This window comes from Penicillium mononematosum (genome assembly GCF_028829835.1).
Source record: "Penicillium mononematosum strain IBT 11891 chromosome Unknown utg000001l:1.0-4488741.0:1.0-4491989.0, whole genome shotgun sequence".
NCBI lineage: Eukaryota > Fungi > Ascomycota > Eurotiomycetes > Eurotiales > Aspergillaceae > Penicillium > Penicillium mononematosum.
In genome coordinates, this window is record NW_026643271.1 from 29,618 (window position 1) to 43,513 (window position 13,896).

The 13,896-nt window shown below is 50.0% G+C and overlaps 6 protein-coding genes across 6 annotated transcripts; 4 read left to right on the forward strand and 2 right to left on the reverse strand.

The window, feature by feature from the left end:
- Positions 1-907: 907 nt before the first annotated feature.
- On the forward strand, positions 908-2,801 carry N7519_000012 (fungal specific transcription factor domain-containing protein; the record flags this gene model as incomplete). Its single annotated transcript, XM_057286792.1, has 5 exons — positions 908-1,812; positions 1,863-1,976; positions 2,005-2,511; positions 2,568-2,752; positions 2,779-2,801. The coding sequence occupies 5 exons, from the start codon at positions 908-910 to the stop codon at positions 2,799-2,801; spliced, it is 1,734 nt and encodes a 577-aa protein (XP_057152875.1).
- A 48-nt stretch (positions 2,802-2,849) lies between these two features.
- On the reverse strand, positions 2,850-4,341 carry N7519_000013 (uncharacterized protein; the record flags this gene model as incomplete). Its single annotated transcript, XM_057286793.1, has 4 exons — positions 2,850-3,182; positions 3,238-3,672; positions 3,703-4,101; positions 4,159-4,341. The coding sequence occupies 4 exons, from the start codon at positions 4,339-4,341 to the stop codon at positions 2,850-2,852; spliced, it is 1,350 nt and encodes a 449-aa protein (XP_057152876.1).
- Positions 4,342-4,664: 323 nt separating this feature from the next.
- Positions 4,665-5,743, forward strand: N7519_000014 (SDR family oxidoreductase; the record flags this gene model as incomplete). The annotated part of the gene is made up of 2 exons (XM_057286794.1): positions 4,665-4,910; positions 4,970-5,743. The coding sequence occupies 2 exons, from the start codon at positions 4,665-4,667 to the stop codon at positions 5,741-5,743; spliced, it is 1,020 nt and encodes a 339-aa protein (XP_057152877.1).
- Positions 5,744-6,298: 555 nt separating this feature from the next.
- On the forward strand, positions 6,299-8,157 carry N7519_000015 (sugar porter family MFS transporter; the record flags this gene model as incomplete). Its single annotated transcript, XM_057286795.1, has 6 exons — positions 6,299-6,372; positions 6,426-6,552; positions 6,610-7,418; positions 7,486-7,582; positions 7,630-7,846; positions 7,901-8,157. 6 exons carry the CDS (start codon positions 6,299-6,301, stop codon positions 8,155-8,157), a joined length of 1,581 nt encoding a protein of 526 aa, XP_057152878.1.
- A 715-nt stretch (positions 8,158-8,872) lies between these two features.
- Positions 8,873-9,778, forward strand: N7519_000016 (uncharacterized protein; the record flags this gene model as incomplete). Its single annotated transcript, XM_057286796.1, has 1 exon — positions 8,873-9,778. One exon carries the CDS (start codon positions 8,873-8,875, stop codon positions 9,776-9,778), a length of 906 nt encoding a protein of 301 aa, XP_057152879.1.
- A 391-nt stretch (positions 9,779-10,169) lies between these two features.
- N7519_000017 (WD40 repeat domain-containing protein) lies at positions 10,170-13,844 on the reverse strand (the record flags this gene model as incomplete). The annotated part of the gene is made up of 3 exons (XM_057286797.1): positions 10,170-11,438; positions 11,505-11,809; positions 12,602-13,844. The coding sequence occupies 3 exons, from the start codon at positions 13,842-13,844 to the stop codon at positions 10,170-10,172; spliced, it is 2,817 nt and encodes a 938-aa protein (XP_057152880.1).
- Between the last annotated feature and the right edge of the window lie 52 nt (positions 13,845-13,896).

Here is a 13,896-nt window from a genome sequence, read left to right on the forward strand (position 1 = left end):
TAAAGATGACTGTGAGCGGAGGGTATGGTGCTAGACCAACCACCCTCTTAGGTGACATAACTTTGATGTTTTGACCTGTCATTTTGTGATTGTCTTTCACAACCTTGGAAGTATCTCGCAAACTGTCCTGGTAATGAAAGTTTGGCCTTGGCCTTGGGCTCCAATCTCCCATTCCGATGTCAGGTGACCTCCAGGGGGAGTAACGGACTATCTGTTTGTCCGGGACCGGACAGTTGAACCTCCCAGAGGGGTAATCACTTCTCCTCTACACAAGTGCTTTCCAGGTTATAACTCTGGTGAAGGCTTCATTTCTCGCATTAAACTCTCATGGATCATCCCGTTATGTACAACATAGTCAAAGATATGCCAATAGTCTAAAGCAATGTTGTTACCGGGGTAAAATGAGCTATCGGTAGGGAAATATATACCTGCCCTTTGACAAAATTTTACAACGATACTCTCTCGCATACCACTTCAAACAGGACTAATGTCCACTGCAAAAGATGTGAAGCAAAGTCCTAGAATACAAACGTCACGAGGTGAGTATCTCAGCTGTCTACATGTACTCAAAGGGCCGACCTCGGGATGTCGGGAATTGCCCAGGTGGTGATGAGTCAGTTTCTCCGACTTCCCCTGGACCTGCTCATTGCCCGTGATTGTTTCCCAAACAGAGATTTACGTTCTGGCTTCATGCATCGATGTCCAAAAATAATCAAGAGACGTGATTGAAACATGAGTTTCAACAGAAAACGAGCAGCCCTGGCCTGTACTTTTTGTCGCAGTCGGTAGGTGACCTTTCCCCACTTCGATGTCTCATGCCAGTGCTAAGTGAAACCCAGGAAACGGAGATGTGATGCCCAGAAGCCATCATGTGCTCACTGCAGAGAGCTAGAGGTGGAATGTCACTATGATGATTTACCCTCCCAGAGGTCTGTGTTGGTTCACTATCCAAGGCGAATGTCCTCTCACAGGGGTAGATAGGATCGACACCTCCGGTGGCACTCGAGAAATCCTCAGCCGCTTACAAGACATCGAGACAATGCTCAAGACTCAGTCGGATCAGATCTCAAACGTTGCCAAGTCCCATATCGGTGCTTATGCCGTCCCCGAGGCCTCGCCATCAGGACATACAACTGCTCCTCCAAGAGAGCTTCCGAATGCTACCATGCCCTCGCCCTGGTTATTCTCCGGATTAAACATGCAACCAGATTTGCCAGAACTACCCCCATTGACAATTCCGGTCAAACACAAAAAATCCTCTAGTTACCTCCTGAGCTTACCCCCAGTCAAATCCCTCATCGGGGAGTATCCGACCGATTTGTTTTTCCTGTTAGAATCACGAGCTCACCTGCCACCAGAGCTGTCATTTGAGACTTGGCCAGTACCGAAACCATCGGTCGAAATCGAAAGTGATGTTGCTACTGGTTTGGTATCTATCTTCTTCGCGTCAGCTCATCATGACCATCCAATCTTGGACCCAGGCAGGTTCGAAGATATCTTCCGCCGGTTTCTGGAGAATGGGCCCGATTCGAGTACCGCATCGGCCTTATGCATGGTCGTCCTGGCACTTGGTGCTGTCGCTGCTTCACCACCAGATGCTCATACATTTCTTCATTCACCCCCGGGCATGCAGTACATGCAGCACGCCATGCCAACCCTCCTCAGCCAGTCAGCATGGTCATTTTCATGTAGTCTCATGCTACCACAGGCGCTTGTTCTTGCTAGTGTATATTTCGCATATATCGTCCGCCCTTTGCAGAGCTGGCGACTCGTCTACTCTGCCACGACGATAATCCAGTTCAAACTTTCGGGGTAAGGCCTCTGATAGCCCCAAGAAGAGAGCAATTCTGACAATAGCGCAGGATTGACACTCAGCAGAAGGAATCTTGGTGGCGAGAGAGCCTGATCCGCCTGTTTTGGTCCTGCTTTTTGATCGAGTGCGATCGCCTCGCCGAGCTGGAACTCCCCCCGAAGTGGTCTGCAACAACTGACCGACGAAATCAGTCTTCCGGAGTGCACTAACCTTGGGACGATGCAATCAACCTGCTATCTCGCAGAGATATCTATTCGTAGATTACTGAATCGCGTGCATAATTCCCTCTACCCGAACAAGAAGTACGGCTTGGCGCTATCATCCACCACATTCGCAACACCAGAGGAGTTTGCCATAGATGATATATCGTCCATAAGTGCAGTTTGCGACGAGTTACGCTCACAACTCGAGTTATGGCATTCTTCCATACCAGACATCTTTCGTCCAGAGCTCAACATCGAAGCTTCCATGCAGGAATCGAATGGTCGCCAGGCAATACTACGGATTCGGTACTTTGCCACGCGTCATATAATATACAGGCCATTTGTTCTCTTTATTGTGACCCATGATGTCACCTCCATATCCCATGATATGGTTGAGAAAGCTGGTATTTGCCTCGAGAGCTGCCGATGCTACATCCACAGCACGGCGAGGATCCTCAAAACCCCGAGCCAATACACGTGGACATTCTCGTTATCGTACGTGAGATGGACCGAAGGATGGCTGACGAGTGCTGACAAGGCGAATCTTACAGATCACTCGGTGCCATTGTGATTCTAACGCTTGCTTCACTAAATCCCGCTTTGCAACATCTGGTGACCGATATTGACGCATTGCAAAGCTTAGCTTTGAACAATATTCGGCCCTGGGCTTTCTCTAGTCTTGAGGCTGTTATAACGATACTTGAAGACGTCCAGAAAAAGCAAAGGCTTTTCTCGCGTATGAATTGCTGACAAGTTCATAAGCCGACGAGAGTGTGAGCCCGTAGGGGCTAATTTCACAGGATCGACATGATCGATGCGCTGGACATGTCTATTTACAACTCTCCCCCAGTGGGCTGAGCAATGATTTCAAGTCCAATATCACTCTTCCAGAAGCTCCCTGATGGATACGTATACTTCTCCAATGCCGTGTGAGTATAGCCAGTTGAATATCCTGGATCGAGTGGTGTGACGTAGTGCGCATTCTCAATCTTGGAAGGATGGCGCAGGTTTTCCCGGTGGCTGTCCGCATTCTCGAGCATTGATTTGCGTCCGCTGATAGCGATGTAATCGATTGTGCTCAAGTGAGATGTCAATTCGGTGAGGCCCATTGCACCATTATGAGGTACACATGGAACATTGAATTTCAGCGCCATGAGCATGACGGCCTGGCTAGTCAGTCAGAACGAATGGCCAAGAAAGGAAATGATAGACTACACTCACAAGACATTCATTAACGCTGCCAAGTCGTACGGCATCGATTTGACAAACATCGGTCGCTTCTGCTTGCAACAGCTGTTTGAAAGTGACGCGATTCTGTGCTGCCTCGCCTGTTGCGACGCCGACACCGTACGGTTTCAGAGCCCTGCGAATAGTTGCATGTCCCAAAACATCGTCCGGGTTGGTTGGCTCTTCAATAAACACCGGCTTGAACTCCACCAGCTGTTTCATGTATTCGATTGCCTGTGGAACACTCCAGACTTGATTGGCATCGATCATGATCTGGTGTCCTTGATCATACCCCAGAACCTCTCTCACTGCGGCCAGACGTTCCCGATCAGCCTCAACATTGGTTCCAACCTTGAACTTGAACGTGGTATATCCTGCCGCGATCGTCTCTTGGAGTACCTCTCGCATACGGTCTCCCGAGAAGGCCAGCTACCCGGGAGAAGTGGTGTATGCGGGAACCGCTCGATTTTCGAGCGCCTCTTGTAGGCGGGTCTCTTTGTCCTTTTGTGTTTTCTTGAGCATTTCAACGCTCTCTTCGGGTGTGATAACGTCCGTGATGTACCGAAAGTCAATACATCTCACGACTTCCTCCGGGTTCATGTCACATACGATCTTCCAGACCGGTTTGCCCAGGATCTTGCCCCAGAGATCCCAAACAGCATTCAATACTCCCGCGACAGCCAAATGAGTGACACTCTTTTCAGGGCCGATCCAGCGGTACTGCGAGTCGGATACCATGTACCTCCAGGTCTTGCCCATGTCACGAGTCAGTTCATGCATGGTTTTGTCCACGACACGTCGGGCGAATATGTCGAGAGCCATGCAGATCAGTTCGCTGCCTCGACCATTGCTAAATGCCTATGGTGAAATCGTATCAGCACGGGAATTCCACCAAGAAGTGAATCTCAGACTTACAATGCCCTCTCCGATTAGAGTTCCTTGGTTTGTTTTCAGCTGGATGTAAGGATGTGAGCCGTTGGTGCCTACATGCATAGCATCCGAGCCTACACCGTCTAGGCTCGTAGGGAATCGCAGGTCAATGACTTCGAAAGAAGTGATTGTGACATCCTGCACGTGGACTGCGGAATCAGTACTCATTATGGAATATATCTGAAAACAGTATCAAAGGAATGAAAACACGGATGGAAAAGAAATGGGGACCTGGTTCCGACTATTTCTACTCCCCATCCACGCAAGACCAAAACGAGGATAACAGCACATCATTGCATTCACCGTCTCGACAAGGCGCATCTCTTCGCAATGAAAGCCGACTGCGGGGATTTCCCAGTGGAGCTGCCGCCTCCCCCGTGGATGATCATTGGCCAGTGAGACTGACAACATATAGCCCTGGAGGTTCCAATTATTTATTCCTGCACTCTTGGCTTCTCCCAGTCGGTTCTTCATTTTGTTTTAACAGAAAAATGGTCAAATTTATACTTGTCACGGGTGCGACCGGCTTCATCGGCGCCCACATCGTCGACGTATTGCTCGCTCGTGGAATACGAGTGCGCGGCGCGACACGGTCACTGGAGAAAGGCGATTCTATGATCAAGGCTCGTCCACAGCACTCAGGGAGACTGGAGTTTGTTCAAATCGACGACTTTGGAAGGCCCGGTGGCTTGGTGGAAGCCGTTCAAGGAGTGGATGGAGTGATCCATACGGCCAGTGTAAGCTATAGTGTCTTTGATCTCGCTTGTTTCCAGTGACTAAAGACTCATTCGCACAGCCCTTCACATACAACACAAGGAACAATGAGCGCGAGCTTGTCCGTCCCGCAATAAATGGTGTTCGAGCAGTTCTGGAAGCGGCCAGCACTAATCCGAAAATACGGCGCATCGTCATTACTTCTTCCTTCGCTTCCGTCCTTGATGCAAATCGCAAGGGCCCGCTATATTTCACTTACACTGGTGATGATTGGAACCCTCTGACCTATGAGGAGTCCGTGGACCCAGCCACGAATGCCATCATTGCGTATCGTGGGTCGAAGAAATTCGCTGAACTGGAGGCTTGGAAATATGTGCAGGAACATAGCCCGACATTCGATATTGTCGCGCTGTGCCCTCCTATGACATTTGGACCGGTTGTGCATCCCGTTTCTCATGTGGACAAACTCAATGAGTCGAATTCGATGTTGTGGAAGATCGCTAATGGAGAAAACCCTCTGCCTGTTGCACGAGTGCCGTTCTGGATTGATGTTCGCGACCTTGCCATTGCACATGTCGAGTCACTACTTCGGAACGAGGTGGGCGGGAAACGATACGTTCCGTCATCCCCGGAGCGATTTTCCTATGGCCTGGCTGCAAAGATCATAGCGGAAGAGTTCCCTGATCTAAGGAGCAAAGTCACACAAGAGGACCAAGTTATTGACGAGAGCTGTGGGTTGGATGGTCAAACTGCTGCAATGGAACTGGGATATACGTATCATTCATTTCATGATACTGTGAGGGATCTGGTATCTCAGTCAGTCTCGCTGAGCGAAAGATCACCCAGCTGCCGTTGAAGTCGGATGTTTACCTAGCGAAATAAATGAGATTCTCTAAGGGTTGGTGTTTCGAGTAGTATGTCTTGTATTCTTTATGGCTGGTGCAGAATGAACAACCAATTCGAGGATGTATTGTTAACCTTCATCAGTTGTCAACTTCTAATTTTGATATCTAGATCCTCCGGGGAATAGAGAGTAAAGTTACTCGTTCAAAAATGGTTTTCGTTAACAGCATTTCAGCATTTCAGCATTTCAGCATTTCGCCAAGATGGAGGTGGTGATCCTCCTATGCCGCTTACCCCCGTGTGCCGCTTCCCCCGTCTTCCCCCATGGGGAATGCCGTTTTCCCTTCTCCACATTTGGGACATCGTCAGATCTCCTCTCTCCTCCTTTGATTACCTCGGGTTGGATTCTAGCTTTATGTGGCAACTCATGATAGGTTTCCCACCCCCCCAAGCCTTGGACAGCATGGCAAAGGATTTCTAGAGGGGCAAGGGGGTATTTAATGAACGAAATCCACAGCACTCAGACGGGACCCTACATGATTCCAATTCAAGCATATAAACCGGTGCAATGGGTAGCTTGAATCTCTCAGATCGGCTCAGTGGGAGATGGCTGATCACTGTCATCACTGTCGCAAATGCTTGGTGAGTCCTTCAAATCCTACACAGGGAATAACGCTAATTAAAGCACGATTCAGCTCGATGGCATGGTTTGGCTATGATCAAGGTGTCTTCTCAGGAGTTTTAATCTCAGCCGACTTCAAGAAACACTTCCCCCAGACGAAAGAGTCAAATATCTCCGGCATTACGTCGAGTTGTTTCTCTGTGAGCTCGTCTCCCCACTATACTGCGACTAGATGTCATTTTAATCTCGAGATCTAGCTCGGAGCCTTTTTCGGCGCTATCTTTGCGTTCACCCTCGGCGACAGATTCGGTCGAAAGAAGACAATTACTCTCGGCTTGGTGTGCAACACCATTGGTGCAGTTCTCCAGATTGTCTCCTGGCATTTGCCGCAGTTGATCGTTGGCCGTATTATTAATGGCTTTGGTATGGGGCTGACTTCGTCAACGTGCCCTGTTTACCAAGCCGAGTGCTCCAAACCACGAGTTCGTGGAAAGCTCGTGGTAGTCGGTTCTCTATCCAACACGGCAGCCTTTTGTCTATCCAACTGGATGAACTATGGTTTATTTTTCCAAGGCGAGGCCCTACAGTGGAGGTTCCCTTTAGGATTTCAACTCATATTCCCATGCATCGTGGTTGGTGCACTGATATTTGTTCCCGAGTCTCCGAGATGGCTTCTTCTCCAAGATCGACACGAGGAGGCGCTCGCGGTGATCGCGAGACTGGAGGGTAAAAGGAAGGATGTTCACGATCCAGATGTGACTGCTCAATTCTTATCCATACGGTCCGCCCTCGAGGTTGAGCGTCAAAGTCAGGTACCGATGGCGGATGTCTTGATGTGCCGCGACAAGACACAAAACCTCCGTCGGCTGCTCTTGTCCTGTGGTACTCAGTTCATGCAGCAATTTAGCGGCGTGAATACGCTTGGATATTATCTTCCGACTCTCTTGCAGGAAAGTGTTGGACTCGGAGAAGAGGAGAGTCGCTTGCTCACTGCTGTCAATGGCACAACGTATCTATTCTCCGCATTTTGTTGTCTGGCAATTATTGATCGCTTTGGACGTCGCAAGTAAGTGAGACTCAAGAGACCTTTCAATTCCTTTTCCGAGCAAACATGTACTAACATTATCTTCGAGGCTAATGCTCTATGGCTCGGTAACTATGGGGGCATGTTATCTTATTGCTGCAATGTGCCTTAGAACTGGCGAGGGCGATCCTTCACGAAAACAACAGGTAGGTGATTCCTGGGGTTCGTTTTGTTCGATGACTAATAGAAGTAGATGGGACGAGTGACAACTGCCATGTTCTTTTTGTATTACTTCTTCTATGGAACAAGTTTTGCCAAAGTCCCGTGGGTCTATAACTCCGAGGTGAACTCTCTGGGCTGGCGCACTCGAGGTGCTGCCGCAGCCACGGCAACAAACTGGATGGGCGGATTCATCGTGACGCAGTTCACTAGTGTTGGTGTCAATACCTTACACTGGAGGTTCTATCTGAGTGAGTCTACATGGGATCTTTTTTCAATGCTGGAATCTGACTTTGCATGCCTAGTCTTCGCTATTATTGCCTGGTCCTTTTTCCCTACAATCTTCTGCCTCTACCCGGAAACTTCACGACGTACCTTGGAGGACATGGACGAAATTTTCATCCGACATCCCTCGCCGATTGTGTGTGGCAAGCAAGAGCTGACCCAACGTAAGCGGCCACAGACATTTGTCGACGCAGAAAGGGATCGTATTATGGAGAACAGAGAATTTGGAAAAGAAACAGTCAAAGAGGGAACGACAGCGCACTACGAGCACGTATAATGAAAAGAGATGAAATGGAGCTATATCAATTCATCCGACTTACCGCATACGAGACTGAGTTGCATTGTCAAGATAGGCTTCAGGGCTCTTTTGTAAAGTGTGCAGATCATCTCTCATTCCCAGTTTACAAATGGATTCCATATTTTAATTCATACACCGTCTTTGAACCTGACCGACCCTCAGCCTTTGAATGTTTACAGACCAGTAACTCCGCGGAGACATCATTTCTGCCGATCATATGTCTACCTGTACCGAGTTAAGTGGAGTGAGTATTGACAAGGTTTGATGTCTTGTCTCGGAGGACGGCGTATCCGGCACCGACATGAAGTGATCGACCGTTGATCTCGGAGAACGGCATTAGCAGCACCGACATGCTGGTGGGTACAGTAGATTTCGAAAACGGATTCCCCTGTGGACACTAACGCATTGTTTCTCGGCCCGTACCCGAAACCACCCTAATCTGTATTCGGCTAAAGCGAAACTAATTATGTCCTAAGAATAGAATGACTATAAATTTCAGAACCGTTTCATTACATATTATATTGTATATTACATGAAACAGCTATACACTACCCCTCTATGCCTAACATTCCATCATTTTGCAGCACCACCTTTTCAGTGGAATCATATGCACAATATGGCACCGAATCTACCTATGTCAACGCTATGTTTTATTCGTGATATGATACAAAGTGATTCACTAACAACGTCTCAAATGGCTGACGCAGCTGAGTGTAGCGAAAAGACCATCAAAAATACTCGCAGAAACCTGCGACTGTTTGGACAAGTTTATGCCCCCTCAACTCGTATCGGTCGAAGACGAAGCATAACACCACCCATGTTAGAAGCGCTCTGTGACCATCTGCTGGAAAAACCAGGCTTGTACCTCGAAGAGATGGTTATCTTTCTATGTGATGAATTCCAGATGCTAGCGTCAACCTCTAGCATTAGGAGGGCTCTCGTATCTAAAGGGTGGTCTAAAAAGACTGCTCGGCATAGTGCGAAAGAGCAGAACGCCGAGCTACGAGAAATATATCTTCACAACCTCTCTGACTTTGAGTCGTACCATCTTGTTTATGTTGATGAATCTGGATGCGATAAGCGCATTGGGTTCCGACGAACAGGTTGGTCACCACTCGGTGTAGCACCTCGGCAAGTGTCTCAGTTCCACCGTGACGAGCGCTATCAAATTTTGCCTGCGTATGCCCAAGATGGTATTTTGATGAGTCGAGTCTTTCGCGGCTCGACGGATGCCGCTGTGTTTGAAGACTTCGTTGATGAGCTCCTTCGTCATTGCGGGAGATGGCCAGAGCCGAAATCTGTTCTGGTCATGGATAATGCATCGTTTCACCACTCTGAGCGGATTTCGCAGATGTGTGCTAATGCGGGAGTCAAACTGGTGTATTTGCCTCCGTACTCGCCAGACCTAAACCCGATTGAAGAGTTTTTTGCTGAACTCAAAGGCTTTATACGACGCAATTGGTGCTACTACGCAGAAGATCCAGACCGAGAATTCGCCTCATTTCTCGAACGGTGTATCAATCAGGTTGGGGCAAAGAAAAACAGTGCTAGGGGCCATTTTCGGCACGCAGACCTTAGTGTTGAGAATTTAGATGATTGAAATCCTCCTTCGGAGGACACCATACAGTAACATGAAGCGATCGATCCTACATTCAAACCCTTCTCTTTATCATAAACTGCCTTTGGCCGCCCGTGCGGACCAGTACGGGTGCCACATAGACCAACAACGTAAGCCACGTGACCCGTAATGAGCGTTTTGGATTTCAAAGTCCTCTGTGGTTCCATTACGTAGCGATTTCTTCACTAAGCAGCCTCTGTGGCAAAAGCTAGCTATTCAGATGAATTAGCGACTCTACTAGGTACTACTAGAATTTTTATGGGATATTCCGCAAGCCGGATAGAGCCGTATAAAGTATCCCCTTCTCCCAGGCCCTTCTTTTATAAAGGGATTAGAAAATAGAGGAAAGAGGAAAAACAAGAATGATTGAGTGTTACATACAAAATCCAATAAAGGAAACCCGCCCTGATGCATGTCCTAAGGCAAGTATATTATCTTTTATCTTGAAACGACTAGGTCGAAACTCGATAGGAAGCCACAGAACCCTTTTACCATTCAATGCTATCCATTGGCCGTGCTCAATAGAGATGCTTGGAGCCGCGTGAGATGGATTGGGCGTAGAGGAGAAGGCCACTGAATCAACCCCATCTAAATGGCCTTCGAGGGTCTGGGTGAGCGCGCCTGTCGCTGGGTCCCAGAGCCGCACTGTCTCATCCCAAGAGCCAGACGCTAGCAGGCGGCCGTCGGGCGAGAAGGCCACTGATCCAACCGAACCTGAATGGCCTTCGAGGGTCTGGGTGAGCGCGCCCGTCGCTGGGTCCCAGAGCCGCACTGTCTTATCATAAGAGCCGGACGCTAGTAGGCGGCCGTCGGGCGAGAAGGCCACTGAATCAACCCAATCTAAATGGCCTTCGAGGGTCTGGGTGAGCGCGCCCGTCGCTGGGTCCCAGAGCCGCACTGCCTTATCCCAAGAGCCAGACGCTAGCAGGCGGCCGTCGGGCGAGAAGGCCACTGAATCAACCGAACCTAAATGGCCTTCGAGGGTCTGGGTGAGCGCGCCCGTCACTGGGTCCCAGAGCCGCACTGTCTTATCATAAGAGCTGGACGCTAGTAGGCGGCTGTCGGGCGAGAAGGCCACTGATCCAACCGAACCTAAATGGCCTTCGAGGGTCTGGGTGAGCGCGCCCGTCGCTAGGTCCCAGAGCCGCACTGTCTTATCCCAAGAGCCAGACGCTAGCAGGCGGCCGTCGGGCGAGAAGGCCACTGATCCAACCGAACCTGAATGGCCTTCGAGGGTCTGGGTGAGCGCGCCCGTCGCTGGGTCCCAGAGCCGCACTGTCTCATCCCAAGAGCCAGACGCTAGCAGGCGGCCGTCGGGCGAGAAGGCCACTGATCCAACCGAACCCGAATGGCCTTCGAGGGTCTGAGTGAGCGCGCCCGTCGCTGGGTCCCAGAGCCGCACTGTCTTATCCCGAGAGCTGGACGCTAGCAGGCGGCCGTCGGGCGAGAAGGCCACTGATCCAACCGAACCTGAATGGCCTTCGAGGGTCTGGGTGAGCGCGCCCGTCGCTGGGTCCCAGAGCCGCACTGTCTCATCCCAAGAGCCGGACGCTAGCAGGCGGCCGTCGGGCGAGAAGGCCACTGAATCAACCCAATCTAAATGGCCTTCGAGGGTCTGGGCGAGCGCGCCCGTCGCTGGGTCCTAGAGCCGCACTGTCTTATCCCTAGAGCCGGACGCTAGCAGGCGGCCGTCGGGCGAGAAGGCCACTGATCCAACCCCATCTAAATGGCCTTCAAGGGTCTGGGCGAGCGCGCCCGTCGCTAGGTCCCAGAGCCGCACTGTCTTATCATAAGAGCTAGACGCTAGCAGGCGGCCGTCGGGCGAGAAGGCCACTGAATCAACCCAACCTAAATGGCCTTCGAGGGTCTGAGTGAGCGCGCCCGTCGCTAGGTCCCAGAGCCGCACTGTCTCATCATAAGAGCCGGACGCTAGCAGGCGGCCGTCGGGCGAGAAGGCCACTGATCCAACCCAACCTAAATGGCCTTCGAGGGTCTGAGCGAGCGCGCCCGTCGCTAGGTCCCAGAGCCGCACTGTCTTATCCCCTAGAGCCGGACGCTAGCAGGCGGCCGTCGGGCGAGAAGGCCACTGATCCAACCCCATCTAAATGGCCTTCTAGGGTCTGGGTGAGCGCGCCCGTCGCTGGGTCCCAGAGCCGCACTGTCTCATCATAAGAGCCGGACGCTAGCAGGCGGCCGTCGGGCGAGAAGGCCACTGAATCAACCCAACCTGAATGGCCTTCGAGGGTCTGGGTGAGCGTGCTCCATTCTTCCTCAACTTGTGGTAACTGACATATCCACGTGGGAAGCGACCGTTTGAACTCTCTACGTATTATCCCCGTTCGGGGTGCAAATACAAGTCCTGCGCAATAAACTTGAAGCGGGGCCTGATCAACTATCTGGCGATTTTTCAGAATAAAGCGCTTTGCATCGTGAACGAAATCTGAAATCAGAGAAGAGTCGTCACCCTAAATCTGTCAGTGCATATCATCTATGATTATCTTCGGAACTTACCGATATGGCCGTTTGGAGCAGATCAAGAATACCTGATACTGCTGACGTAAGGCGCAGTAGGCTCATTGCTTCCACCCAGTGCAAAAAGTGCACCTGGAGAAATCGATAAACATTGTGCATCATGCTAGGCAAGTCCGTGCATTGTACCAGATGATGCGCCCAGTATCGACAGGCGTATTTCAGTTCGGGAGGTATATAATGCTGAATCGAATCATTGCTAATTTCATTCCATTGTATGCCTTCACTTGGCAGTCTGCAGATGTTTTTTCTCTAGGCTGTCCTGCATGATCTGACGGCATCGTTCTGCAAGACGCTGGTTTGCGTACTTTCCATTGATCCAGAATTTGCTTTCGTCTTCGCGGTGATCCAAGAGAAAATCTCGGAATGACAGATGGAGGATCCTGACTGGTGTGTCGAAATTGTTTGGTACACTGAGCACCGAGTGGAGCTGGTCTAATCGACATTTGACATCATCTGACTCTCTGTCTATTAGGTGGCTAAGGGAGTTGATCGAGAGCGGAGTGGCAAGAATAATGATCACCCCGACTATCTCCTTGAACTCTTCGAGTAATTTCCGTGACTCTGTTTCATTTTGCCCAGTGAGAAGTTGCTTTAGCACGGGAACATAGGTGCTGTCCATCTTAGACACATAGGTTGATTGGTCTGTCAATATCGCCTCAAGTCGCTTTTGAGGGTTCCATTTTACATCACTGATAAAACGGCATATGGTAGCAGCTGCAATGAACAAAGGGACGGCCCTATCAACCAATATCTTGGTAGCTGCGGCTCCCGGCCAGTCTGGTGGAAATGAGCGCCTCTGTTTTAGGCGTAGGAACTGATCCTCAAAATACAAGGATATGTCATGCTCTATCACTGGCTTTTCGATCTCATGGAGGACCATATCCTGGTGGGCATCGGTGATCCCTTCGAAGCCCAGCCTGATCGGCAACTCAGGTCTGCTTGTCAATAAAAACCGTAGTTGCACAGAAGTTGACTTTCGAACTTGGGGTAAGAGCCGGAGAATAATCCCTATATCATCTTCTGAATCGCATTCATCTAGAGCATCAATCACGATCACTCTTCTTTTGATCTCTTCGCGCTGCTCAATATCAAACAGTGGATTCAGTAGAAGCTTTTCAAATTGCTCTCTCAACACCTTTTCCGAAATATTAGGGTCATCGTCCATTGCCTTTTGAACTCGAGGCAGCATTTGAGGTATTCGGTTGACCATTTGCTCGGTCAATGTTGGGAAAAGCTTTTTTGCTGTTCCTCTGTCCTCTTCACCTCTCCGAAAGAAGAAGCTGGCCCCGAGAAGCTGCTGCTCTTGAAGACGGCTTGCAACTGTTTGGGAGATTGTTGATTTCCCTGTCCCTGCCATGCCGTTCAACCAAAATATGCATTTTCCGTGCGGCGATTTTGCCCACTCTTCGATTTCTCGAAGTAGGTCGATCCGGGTCCCCGGGAGACATTCACTATGTTGGTTGCCGTAGGAGTCGAATGCTGCTTGTTTTGCAATCTGTAATCTGCTAAGGTCCATCTTTTTGTGTATCGAGTTGGTCAATCTCCTAGATCAGCGTCAGAGTTGGCCT